The sequence below is a fragment of the Melopsittacus undulatus genome, chromosome 6 (genome assembly GCF_012275295.1).
Source record: "Melopsittacus undulatus isolate bMelUnd1 chromosome 6, bMelUnd1.mat.Z, whole genome shotgun sequence".
Taxonomy (NCBI): Eukaryota; Metazoa; Chordata; class Aves; order Psittaciformes; family Psittaculidae; genus Melopsittacus; species Melopsittacus undulatus.
The window spans coordinates 38,081,804-38,094,467 of NC_047532.1; the positions used below are offsets into that span (position 1 = coordinate 38,081,804).

General features: G+C 41.0%; 1 protein-coding gene across 1 annotated transcript in view; it reads right to left on the reverse strand.

Moving 5' to 3' along the window:
- Positions 1–6,040: 6,040 nt before the first annotated feature.
- KPNA4 (karyopherin subunit alpha 4) overlaps positions 6,041–12,664 on the reverse strand; it is a 30,415-nt gene continuing 23,791 nt past the window's right edge. The window contains exons 15-17 of the mRNA XM_034063473.1: positions 12,328–12,490; positions 8,994–9,088; positions 6,041–7,963 (exon numbers count right to left, since the gene is read on the reverse strand). Of these exons, the coding sequence (XP_033919364.1) occupies positions 7,865–7,963; positions 8,994–9,088; positions 12,328–12,490 (357 nt within the window). The 3' untranslated portion in view covers positions 6,041–7,864. The remainder of the gene's footprint in view (positions 7,964–8,993; positions 9,089–12,327; positions 12,491–12,664) is intronic.

Here is a 12,664-nt window from a genome sequence, read left to right on the forward strand (position 1 = left end):
GGTTGAAGTTTGTCTTAGATTTTTGAAACCTAAAATAATTAATAGAGATTGAAACAGCAAGGACTTCTTCCTCTGACTTTTATTTCAGTGCTGAGGCAATTCTGCATGTTGGTAACATTACAGTAGGATTGAGGGAGTGTTTTACATACTTGTTTTGCAAAAGCATAGTCCAAACATAGTGTATTTTTTTCTCCAGCTGTGCTGCTTCTTTAAATATTCCATTTGACTATTCCCTATGTCCCACAGTAGAAGTTTCGCTAACAGCATTTGTTTGGTTTATTCACACACTAGTTCTTATTTTCCTATTTTGCTATGTAAATGATGACCACATCTTACATTGTTACTTTTACAGTTTGGAGTAGAGAAATTCCTCCTTTACTTTTCACCACCACCTTACAGCTTCATCCTTTCAAGCCAGAAGGCTGCCTTAGTTTAAAACTTAGCCTTTAAAACTTAGGTTTAAAAGTTGCTTGCTCTGTCAAAACCATTCTTTAAATCATGATGTTACCATTAATTACAGGTGGACAGATCTCTGCCTGTTCTGCTCATCCTGCCTGCTGATGGTGAGACCAGAGTCCAACAGACCCTTGTTTCTACAGACTGGTTGATCTGTGAATTGCTTACTTTCCCCCCTGCCTCCACTTCTAACTCAGCCAGCAGGTTCACAGCCTGAGCCAGTCTGCACCTATGAAATGGCCTCATCCATCTCACTTGTGCTCAAGCAAACAGCCACAGAGGCTCATTAAAAATTAACCCAGAAAACTTCTTTTTCAGAGACTGGATCCGTTGGCTGAAGGATCATGCTACATACTGGATCATTATATCAGATGGGTCATTACTAAACCACCTGCTGTGGGTATGTCAAGATGATGAGAGCACATTTTATAAAATGTCAGAAATGGACAGAATATGTGCATGCACTGACAGATCAGTAACCCACTTTCTATTACAGTAAATAAAATATTTGAGATGACATCTCTATTTGAACAAGGTAATACACTAAGCCAGATACACAGATCTTCACATCCAGAAGTTTGTTCTGCCCAATTTGTAGAAGAGGCTGCAATCACGTGGATGTTCCATTGTAGCATTATGTTAACAGCATCACAGTAGCAAATCTTTGCAAACGAAATTTTGGGAATAAGTACCTTCTAATATAATTCTGTATATGGCAGAAATCGCAACGACAAGAAATGGGACAGCATTCAACCTGCAGAGCTGAAGGATTACAAGGTCCTCATGCCAGAGTGGCCCTTAAAACATCAGCTTAATAGACAGCTCCCTTCTAATTGTGTTTGTAGGATTTGTGCAGAAGTATGCTGATAAAGAGTTTTTCGGCAATTTAAGCAAAATATAAAAATCCTAACAAGCAATATGTGTTGAAGATATGTAGCTAGTGCAAAACAGTTATCCCACAAGTCTACTAACATGAAAGATATTGCAACATAGGTGTTATTGGTGTCTCACTACAAATCAGGTAACCTGCAACACACTTCAGAGATTCACCCTATTAAGACAACTTGCATGTCTTTATTCATACAATTCTAGAAAGCCTAGAAAGCCATCATGTGGGAAAACACATAGAAGCTTGCAGCAGCTGAAAAATGAAAATTCCATAGAGCCAAGATAAATGCATAGACAGCTCAAGGTTTGTAACTGAACATATTATTAGAACAAGTCAGTAAAAAGACAATGTTTTAGGTGAGGAAAGACATCTTCAAGTCCACATTACGATCATCTGAAAACTAAAGCTTCAGTTCCACCACCAAAGTCTAATTGCTGGCTGGTTGCACACTTGTGGTTCATTAGAAATACTTTGTCATAGGTAGTAGAAAAAGGAGTATGAACTGTGTGGAGTAAGCAAAGGAGTCCAAATCCGTGGCAGATTCCAAACAGCTTAAATGAGAAAGAGGTAAATTTGGCATAGAGTTAAGGGTAAAAAAACCTCAAAATCAACCAAACAAAAAAGCAACCAAGCATTTAAAGGTTGTAAGAAGGGAAGTAACAGTAGGATAGAACAAGGTTTTACTGTATTGCAGTATTACTCAAGCAAGAGATTTACCCACAGTACCCATGTACAGAACATCACTGGTTGCATGGATAGCAACCTAACAAAAAACTCTGAAGCTGACAAAGTACTTGGATTTTTTTGCCTTACTTTTAATGCTGAAGCAATTACTAAGGTTATTAGTTCCTCTCATCATTTTAATATATTTGCGATAACCATATTTTTCAGACTACCAGTCTGTAGCTGTCTGGTATTGGGCTACTCCCTTACCTCCCCACCCCAAGCTCACAAAGGTCTAAATCTGTTTCCTGTTTCTTGAAAGATGCTTCTCTGGCTCACCAGCACTTTAATTTTTGTGGCTGTGGATGGGAATGTATTGATAATTTTACTCCAGAAAATACACTAAAGACACTGCAGCAACAGAGAAGACCTCTTAGTAAACCACAGTGCCTGAAAGGGCCCAAATGCCACAGGCACTCAACCTGGGATACTTTTATTTCTGGGGTACACGGACTACATATGACAGAATGAAAAAAATGAGTTTTAATCCTTTCCCTTCTACTAATCCCCTTAACACACAATAAAAGTGATAAGGAAAAAGCTACAGAAACAGAGACAAGGGAGCTTTTGACAAATAGATAACTGATGTTCAGAGTAAGAACCTGTCCTGGTTTGAGCAGTAGCAGTCATTTTTCTCCTTGGTAGCTGGTACAGTGCTGTGTTTTGACTTTCAGGCTGAGAACGGTTGCTGATAGCAAGCATGTTTTGAGTTACTGCTCAGGTGTTTGGTTTGCCCAAGGCCTTTTCTGAGCTCATGCTCTGCCAGGGAGGAGGGGAGGCTGAGAGGAAGGAGACAGGACACGTGACCCAGGCTAGCCAAAGAGGTATTCCATACCATAGCACATCATACCCAGGATGTAACCGGGAGAGACCCCGAAGGGCTGGAGCTCCGGGGGGATGGAGGAGGTATCGGTCGGTGCTCGGTCGGACAGGGTGGGGTGAGTTATGGGTCGGTGGCTGGTGAGGTGTTGTATTCTCTTCACTTGTTATTGGCTTTATTATTTGTAGTACTAGTAGCAGTAGTGATTTGTGTTATGCCTTAGATATTAAACTGTGCTTACCTCAATCCGTGGGGGCTACATTGTTTGGATTCTCCTTCCTAACTCTCCGGGAGTCGGGGGAGCAAAGGGGGGGGGGTAGTTAGTGAACGAGCTGTGTGTGGACTTGGTTTAAACCACGACAGAACCTATGTTTGTTTATTACCGTTTATGTACTTAACAGAATTAAGCAACATTTAATCTGAAAAACTGCCATTTTAGGAAGGACATACTTGCTTCACGTTGTAACCTGGTGTTACAAGTCTGACCACTGCCCATCTGCCTTTCTATCAAATTACAAAACTTTTGTAATGCTTTTACCAATAGTTGGCATAAAGTTTCCCACATTTCTTGTTTTATAGTAAAAGTAGCTTTCAGTGTTGTTTTATAGAGATTTAAAAGTATACCAAAGGTATTTACAGATGACAGCTTTAATGACAGCTTGCAGAAAACTTTTCCTCAGCCCTGGAGAACACCAAAGCAGCAGAGTAAACACAGGATCCCCATTTCAAGGTATTTACAAGCAAGAACGGGGATTCCTTTATAGAAATTAGGTTTCCAGACATTTTTGTGTAGGTATTGAAGTAGTATTAACTTTTTAAATTAATTCTGTGTGTCTTGTTTTACTCTGGCAGTAGCTAAAACTTACTATTAGGAAGAGTTTGTAAACTTTACACATTTTATGTTACTAAGTTTCCTTTCATAAAGTCTATTTGATCCAGATGCAGGACTTCTGTAATTGTTTCCAGCCTTGTGACCAGCATTTCTGCCAGTAATTTGGTGACATGCAGAGTTGAGGAAATATTTACAGTTAAAAGTGGCAAAGTATTAATGCAAAGACATTTGTACTTAGCAGCAATTTGGTAATGTATGCAACAATGTGTGATAGTTGGTTTTAAGAAATACATGTATTTCCTCACGTTCACGCAGAAAGTCAGTCACCCTCCCCTTCTTTACCTGCACACACACTGTTTTCTTTTGGCTTTTGTATTCATGTAAGAGCAGAGCCCTGGTTACACAGAAGTCATCAGTTTCTCATATTCAGGTCTGGGTAAGTTCCATGGTAGCTAGTTGGTCCAACAATGCTGCTTTTTGGAATAAAAATCCACCTGGAATACCTTGTATTATGGATTAATTTTTGTCCCAGAATGTTTTAAAGATACTTTTCTAGGTATCCACTACCCTAAGTTCAACTGTAAAGCTTATTTTCTACTTCAACATACTGAATGAGTAGATTTGACAATCAAGGAGCAGTGTTCTGCTACCAAACTGCCCGAGTGCACTCGATGTCACAGCTGTCATGCTAAAAGGGAAACATCCGAGTTGCTTCCAGTGATGACCTAATTCCACTGCTCAATAAAGTCAGATGCTAAAATTTACTCTTCATATGTAGGCAGAAAAACTGGTCTGTGACTTCCACTGCAGCAGAGCAAGGTTGTACTTCTAAGTAACTCTGCTTTCTTGAAGTTAATGATCTGGTAAGTATTTCTGAAGTAAGTCTTTAAAGTTATTTGTTGGTATCCCAAGCAAGGCCTTTCCCAAACACTGTAACTCTGCAACCTTGGGGAAAAAAAGCCATTGGACAAGATAGCTTCAGTTTTGCTCCTGAAGAACTCAGAATACTGCCACCATGTGTACGGCAAAATGTTTTAAGCTTTCCAAACTAACAACTGGATCTGCTGTGAAGCAGGTGAAGAGAATTTTCCACACCAAAAAAACCCAGGCCAACAAAACCACCACCAATCATATAAGATTCAGGCTGCAGCTAGAAGAGCACTAGCTTAAGGTAATTTGATCGATGAGAAACTTAAGATGAGCCAGCTTCAGTGTGTGCTCACAACCCAGAAAGCCAAACATATCCTGGGCTGTGCATCAGAAGCAGCATGACCAGCAGGTCAATGGAGGTGATCCTACCCCTCTACTCTGCTCTTGTGAGACCTCACCTTGAGTATTGTGTGCAGTTCTGGTGTCCTCAACATAAAAAGGACATGGAACTGTTGGAACAAGTCCAGAGGAGGGCCATGAGGATGATCAGGGGACTGGAGCACCTCCCGTATGAAGACAGGCTGAGAAAGTTGGGGCTGTTCAGCCTGGAGAAGGCTGCATGGAGACCTCATAGCAGCCTTCCAGTATCTGAAGGGGGCCTATAGGGATGCTGGTGAGGGACTATTCATTAGGGACTATAGGGATAGGACGAGCAGTAATGGGTTAAAACTTAAACGGAGAAGTCTAAATTGGATATAAGGAGGAAGTTTTTTACTGTTAGGATGGTGAGGCACTGGAATGGGTTGCCCAGGGAAGCTGTGAATGCTCCATCCCTGGCATTGTTCAAGGTCAGGTTGGACAGAGCCTTGGGTGACATGGCTTAGTGTGAGGTGTCCCTGCTCATGGCAGGGGGCTGGAACTAGATGATCTTAAGGTCCTTTCCAACCCTAACAATTCTATGATTCTAATTACATCAGGGGAAGTGCCAAAAAAACTTGCTATAGTGTTTTGTTCTGTCTTTGAAATACAGAAGTTGCTATGAACATCTGCTCTTTTCTTACCCCTAGCAAGAAAGGATTCTAACAGTGAAGCTGTTTTCTACAGTACAACTTTCACAAAGATACTTTAGTGTTATGTTTGTAATTGCAACTCCCTTAAAACTACCGTTTAAGCATTTTTACGTGCTCTAAGGGTTCCCTACATTCTACAGGAAAGCAGCCCTAATATATTGAACACATACAATATAATCAGGTGAATTAGTTATTTCTTAATATTTATACCAAGCCAGTTATTTACCTCAAGCCTACGTAACATACTGCAAAACAAGCTGACATTTAGCAGGTAAAAAAACCCACAAAAACCTCAAGATTCAGAAGTGTTCTCTTCAAATGATCTTTCACACCTTTTGATGAGAACTGTAGTGTACACACAAAGACACACCAAATACAACTGGATTGCAAGTTTTAATGTTTATTTTCCCCAAGACAGCCTAGCCTGCACTCTACTCGGATAAATTTCACAAGCTAGTTTCCGCTGCTTCTAGTTTTAAACTTTAACCATGTTTCTGATGACAAGGAATGCTGCAAAAATACTCTAGTCCAACAAAGAGTTATGATCACAAAATAATCTTTATCCATTCTACAGTGTTTCAGAATTACCAGTTGATTTTAAAACACAAGGTAGATATAGATGCTAATGGTGGCTAATCTGGTACATTTTATTATAGCAAACTGTTGTTCATGCAACACTTGTGCTCAAAGGGGAAGGCACAGCATTTCCTACAATGAGCCACCTTATAAAGAGTTCATTTTGTACAAATTTGTAACATCACCTTTAATTTAGTGTGCAGAACCTCAAAACTGAGGCAAGTACTCCAATTATAAAAACACTTGCATCCTTTTTGTGCAAGTTTTAAAAATACAAAGTTTTCTCTCTAAAGTGGCTCAAAATAGATTGTTCACGGCTGCCTACATCTAAGATAAAAAGAGTCTAAAACAATTGGATTAGGCATAGTAAAGGTGTTCAAACCATGACTTGATTTGTACATCTATTCACACCTCTTTTTCGGTCTTTATTCGGCAGTACATATGCACCAAATTTCATTTTTAGAAGTTTCCATATCATTTTCATAGAAAACAAAGTTTGAAAACAAGTAACATTGAAACACAGCACAGTTATTATTCTACCACAACAGAAACATTTGGTTACAGGACTCAACAAAATCTAAAAATGAACTATGCTGTAGATTACCACATGCAAAGGTCTTCATGTTATCTCTGAAAATGAAAAGGATGAGATTTTATTACCACATTTTACTGCTTCCTACTATTATGGCAACTTGTGTACTGCAACACAGTCTACCTGAAGGGAAATGTATGATTTTTCATGCAAAAATCTACAAATTAGTTTTGATGATATGGAAAGCTTTTCATAACATCAAACATTCATCTGGTGCAAATGCACAGGGAAGCCTTCCTGAAATTCTGACTTTACAAAAACTAATAAGCCATACAGGGAAAGAAAAGTAACTAAAAGAAAAATAAGAGGGGAAAAAAAAAACAAAACCCAAAACAAAAAAGAAACATAGGCTGCAAGAGTAAACCAGAGTCTGCTGCTAAACCGGTCTTTGTGTGTCCAGTGTAAGTTAACACTTATGAACTCATTTTGATGATTTACTAGGTTTATTATCAGCCCCCTGAAGGTGAATCAAGCTTGCATGCGTTCACATACAGCATCACAACCATACTCTCGTACACACGCCACTCCAGACTAGGAGCCTGCTTCAGGACCGAAGAGCCCCGTGTTTGAAACGTGAGCCTGGCTCCACAGCATTGAGTCCAGACATTCATTCAACGTTGTCCATTCACACGGTGCTTCATAGCAAGGCCTGGGCTCATTCTCCTTGGACTTATGTGGGCATCCTATTCTCTTATGCTTTACAAGGCTTGATGATGATAGTACTGCATTTCCCCCCAATTGCTCTAGTAAGTCATTGTTCCTTCTCAGGCACTGAAGATCTTTGACCTGTAGCCCTTTTTTCTTTGAACAATCTAAATAAGCATTCAGTGTGAAGTTTTTCATTACATTTTGCCACTCATTCTCACTCGCACCCACTCGCCATCTTGACTTCATTTGGGCTTTTCTGTGATTCCAAATGAAATCTTCACATTTTCTTTCCCGATTTAATGCAGCAGCGGATCCCATGAGCCAAGATTGATGGATCAAACCTTTTTTTATTCAGTGCTGCATTGTACCTAACTTCCAAAATACCACTCTAAAACTGGAATCCTTCTGCTGGTACATTGGCAGATGAATTGAAACCAAATGTTCCGCCTTGTATTGCTTCAGGAACAAGGCTAGGATCTTCATCAATCTGTAACAAAATGGGAATATCGTGAGTAGGAAAAAACTAAAGCCTCATCAAAAAGGAGCTGGACAATCCTAAAAAGCATCTCTCTCTTCTCCTACTATAATTCCTAGCATCAAGCCTTGCCATTCTTCTTCCCCAGTTTAGTACCTGCACTATAATGAGAAAGCGCTTTAGGCTGAAATGCTTTAGCTTGTATTCAGTAGGTAGGCTACATGGCACCCAACACTCCATCTTGTTTATGTAGTTTTCACTCCTGGAAAGCATTGTCAATCATGCATTGTCCTTACTGCCAGGTTACAAACCATCACAGATCTTAAGAGAACACCAATACCATTAAATCAGGCAAGGATTAAGATGAAACCCATTTTCGGTTAAATAGGCAGCATACAGGTTACCAGACTGACTCTAGATTAAATTCAAAGTCTTGCTGTAAATGTGAAGTCTGAGTTGCTAAACAAGATTTGCATCCTATTGTTCATATGAAAAACAAAAAAAAAAAAACGCACAAAATAAACTTCAACACAGAGAGCAGGAAAACCCTCACTTCGTGACACAGACACGATTGCACTTCCTCCATATGCAATTAACCTTTTTGATTCAAAAGTGCATAAAACCTTCTTTTATGTTACATGATCAAAATGAAAACATTCATGATCAGCACATCCTGCCTCTGAAATTCCTGAAATATTTAAAAAAGTTTGTTCCTTAAGAAGCAGAATCTTAGATTCAGTACTCAGGTCAGCAGGGAGGTTATCAGATGTGAAGTATCAAGCTTAGAAGCTGACAGTCAAGAGAATTATTCAAAGCCTACTATTGTAATCCCTAGAGATGGGTTTTAAATTAGGCAGATCGTCAGATGTTTCATCATTAAGAACGGCAAGATATGCAATAGGTTAAAATAAGGGCTCATTTTTCACTGAAAAACCAAACAAATGTCCCAAAGCAGGCTTCAGAGGTGCTGCCTTTATCTTGAACCATATTTATAAACGTAAGCAATTACAAAAAACAGACTACAGAGCTATTAGACACTTACATCATCTGAAGAGAAGAACTGATCAATGATCTCATAAGCCAGTTTGTAGATGTCTTCATTTTCATGATTTTGTAGCTGTTCAATTTTCTCCAGGCCTACAAATACACAAGAAATTTAACTGAGTTAGAATACCAAGTTCTGTCAAAACAACCTCTCCCCCCATAAGGCGTCATCATATGGAGTAAATAAAACCAGATCTAGGTATAGAGTGACTAAAAATAAGATGCTGTTAAATTCATATGACATACTTAAATTGTAAAAGCTTTTTAGGGATTTCAGGAAATCTAAACTGAAGAATACGAACTATGACAAAATAAAAGTATGAAAGATCACAGAATCATTAGGGTTGGAAGGGACCTCTGGAAATCATCTAGTTCACCCCCCTGCCAAGGCAGGGCAACGTAGACCAAGTTACACAGGAACGTGTGCAGGCCGGTTATAAATGTCCCCAGAGAGGGAGACACCACAACCCATCCTGGGTAGCCTGTTCCAGTGCTCTGCCATCCTCAACCTAAAGAAATTCTTCCTCATGTTGAGGTGAAACTTTCCTAGTTTATGGCTACTGCTCCTCATCCTGTCACTGGGCACCACTGAAAAGAGTCTGGCACCATTCACCTGCCTTTGAAGCATTTATATGCATTAATGAGATCCCCTCTCAGTCTTCTCCAGACTAAACATGCCCAGCTCCTGCAACCTTTCCTCATAAGAAAGATGTTCCAAACCCCATATCATCCTTATGGCCCTCTGCTGGACCCTCTCCAGTAGTTCCTTGTCTGTCTTGTACTGAGGAGCCCAGAACTGGACACAGAATCACAGAATCCCAAGGGTTGGGAGGGACCTCAAAAGATCATCTAGTCCAACCCGCCTGCAAGAGCAGGGTAACCTAGAGTACATCACACAGGAACTTGTCAGGTGGGCCTTGAATATCTCCAACGCAGGAGACTCCACAACCCCTCTGGGCAACCTGTTCCAGTGCTCTGTCACTCTCACAGTAAAGAAGATCTTCCTGATGTTAATGTGGAACCTCCTATGCTCCAGTTTACACCCATTGCCCCTTGTCCTACCACTGGGTATCACTGAAAAAACCTAGCTCCATCATCCTGACACCCACCCTTTACATATTTGTAAACATTGATGAGGTCACCCCTCAGTCTCCTCCAAGCTAAAGAGACCCAGCTCCCTCAGCCTCTCCTCATAAGGGAGATGTTCCACTCCCTTCATCATCTTTGTGGCTCTTGCGCTGGACTCTTTCAAGCAATTCCCTGTCCTTCTTGAACTGAGGGGCCCAGAACTGGACGCAATATTCCAGATGTAGCCTCACCAAGGCAGAGTAGAGGGGGGGAGAACCTCTCTTGCCCTACTAACCACACCCTTTCTAATGCATCCTAGGATGCCATTGGCCTTCTTGGCCACAAGGGCACATTGCTGGCTCATGGTCATCCTCCTATCCACCAGGACCCCCAGGTACCTTTCCCCTTCACTCCTTTCCAGCAGGTCAACCCCCAACCTGTACTGGTACATGGGGTTGTTCTTCCCCAGATGCAAGACTCTACACTTGCCCTTGTTGAATTTCATCAAGTTTCTCCCTGCCCAACTCTCCAGCCTGTCCAGGTCTCGCTGAATGGCAACACAGCCTTCTGGTGTGTCAGCCACTCCTCCCAGTTTAGTGTCATCAGCGAACTTGCTGAGGGTACACTCAGTTCCCTCATCCAGGTCGTTGATGAAAATATTAAACAGCACTGGTCCCAGCACTGAACCCTGAGGGACTCCACTAGTCACAGCCCTCCCTTACTAGGGTTGAATAGATGTGGAGGATCACCTCCTTTAACCTGATGGCCATACTTCTGATGCACCCCAGGATACTATTGTCCCTCCTGGCTTCCAGAGCACACTGCCAGTTCACAGTCAACTTGTCATCTACTGATACTCCCAGGTCCTTCTCAGCTCAACTGCTCTCTTGTAGGTCAGTCCCCAACATGTACTGGTATTTGGGGTTCTTCCTCCCCAGGTGCAGGACCCTACACTTGCCCTTGCTGAACCTTATTAGGCTTCTCTCCATCCAATGCTCCAGCCTATCAAGGTCCCAGTGAATGGCAGGACAGCCTTCAGCTGTATCAGCCACTCCCCACAGCTCCGTATCATCAGCAAACTTGCTGAGGGTACACTTCAGCCCTTTGCCCAGGTCACTGACAAGCTGAGTAAGATGGGACCCAGTATTGATCCCTGGGGAACACCACTGACTACAGGCCTCCAACTGGATTCTACTCTGCTGATCACAACCCTCTGAACTCTGCCATTCAGCCAGCTTTTGATCCACCCCAGTAGTCATTCATCTAACCCACAATTCCTAGGCTGACCTATAATAAAGTTATGGGAGACAGTGTCAAAAGCCTTGCTGAAGTCAAGGTAGGTAACAACCACTGCTCTCCCCTCAATTCCAGTAATTCCGGGTCAGTTCCAGTAATGACAGTACTTCCATTCTCTTCTTGCTATGAGTTTAAGCTACTGTATGGAAATATGGTGAGGGCCAAGCACTAGGACATGCTCCCTTTTCACAAAAGCATCTTTTTACACCTGGTGTGAAAGCCCCAAGCTGGGACATGTCAAATCCACATAGCATTGTTGGTAGCACACATGCCATCTATCACTGACTTGTAGCTTGATTCTAAAGCAAGTAGGTCCAGTACAGCAAAAGTTGTTGGCAGACAAGAGAAGGAAATACATGTCAGTATTTTTGAAGTACTGACAATCACAGCTTTAGGCATGAACACCTCTTTTCTCTCCTAGCAATCAAGCTTTCTCTGCCTCCCTCAAGATGTTGTATTTTAAAGACTATTCTGCCCCATGTTAACAAAATCTCAGTTTTTTTACCTGTGCCCAAATTTAGTATCACTGTTCTTTCATCCTTGAAGAGTTTCAAGAGTCAACTTAAATAACAACCAATACAGAGAAAGTCTAATAGCCATTAGGAAATTAAAGCTATCCCATCTCTACAAATGTTGTACATGCAATTTCCCCCCCTGCCCCAAGTTCCCCTGGACATGACTTGTACATGATTAAGTGTACCATCCCCACACAAACATGTACACCAGACTGTTACAAAATGGCATTTAATAAACTTCATTGTCAGTATCCAGCTTCCCCATCATGAACTTAACCCATTTGTAAAAGCTGAGTATATTCACCTGACAGGCATGGAAAAGTTACTCTTAAAATAGGTTTTGCTTAAAACATCTGTGCCAACACACAATAAAGCCAACTGCATATATATGTGGTGGGAAGGCAAACCATCAATTTCCAAATAAAAGCAGTCTTGAAAGATTAAGCATCATACCTCCACACTCTTCTATAAGATTGGCTATGGTTTCTGCTTCATCTTCAGCCATTTTTAATATATTACTTAGTCCATCCAGAACCACTTGCACAACTTGCGCATCTTTTACTGTCAGCAAATTGCAAAAGGGAGGAATTACATTTTGTTGAATTAAGTATGCCACCTAAGGGGAAAAAAGCAAGTAAATCAGGCATGGGACAGAAGCAAACAGTGCACAATAAGCACATGTGCAAACAAGTTTAACGAAGTCAAATACTCAGTTACCCAAGAAGAGTACTCCATAGCAGTCACTTTCAGAAATTCTTAACACATTAAAACATTCATGTATTAGGTTATA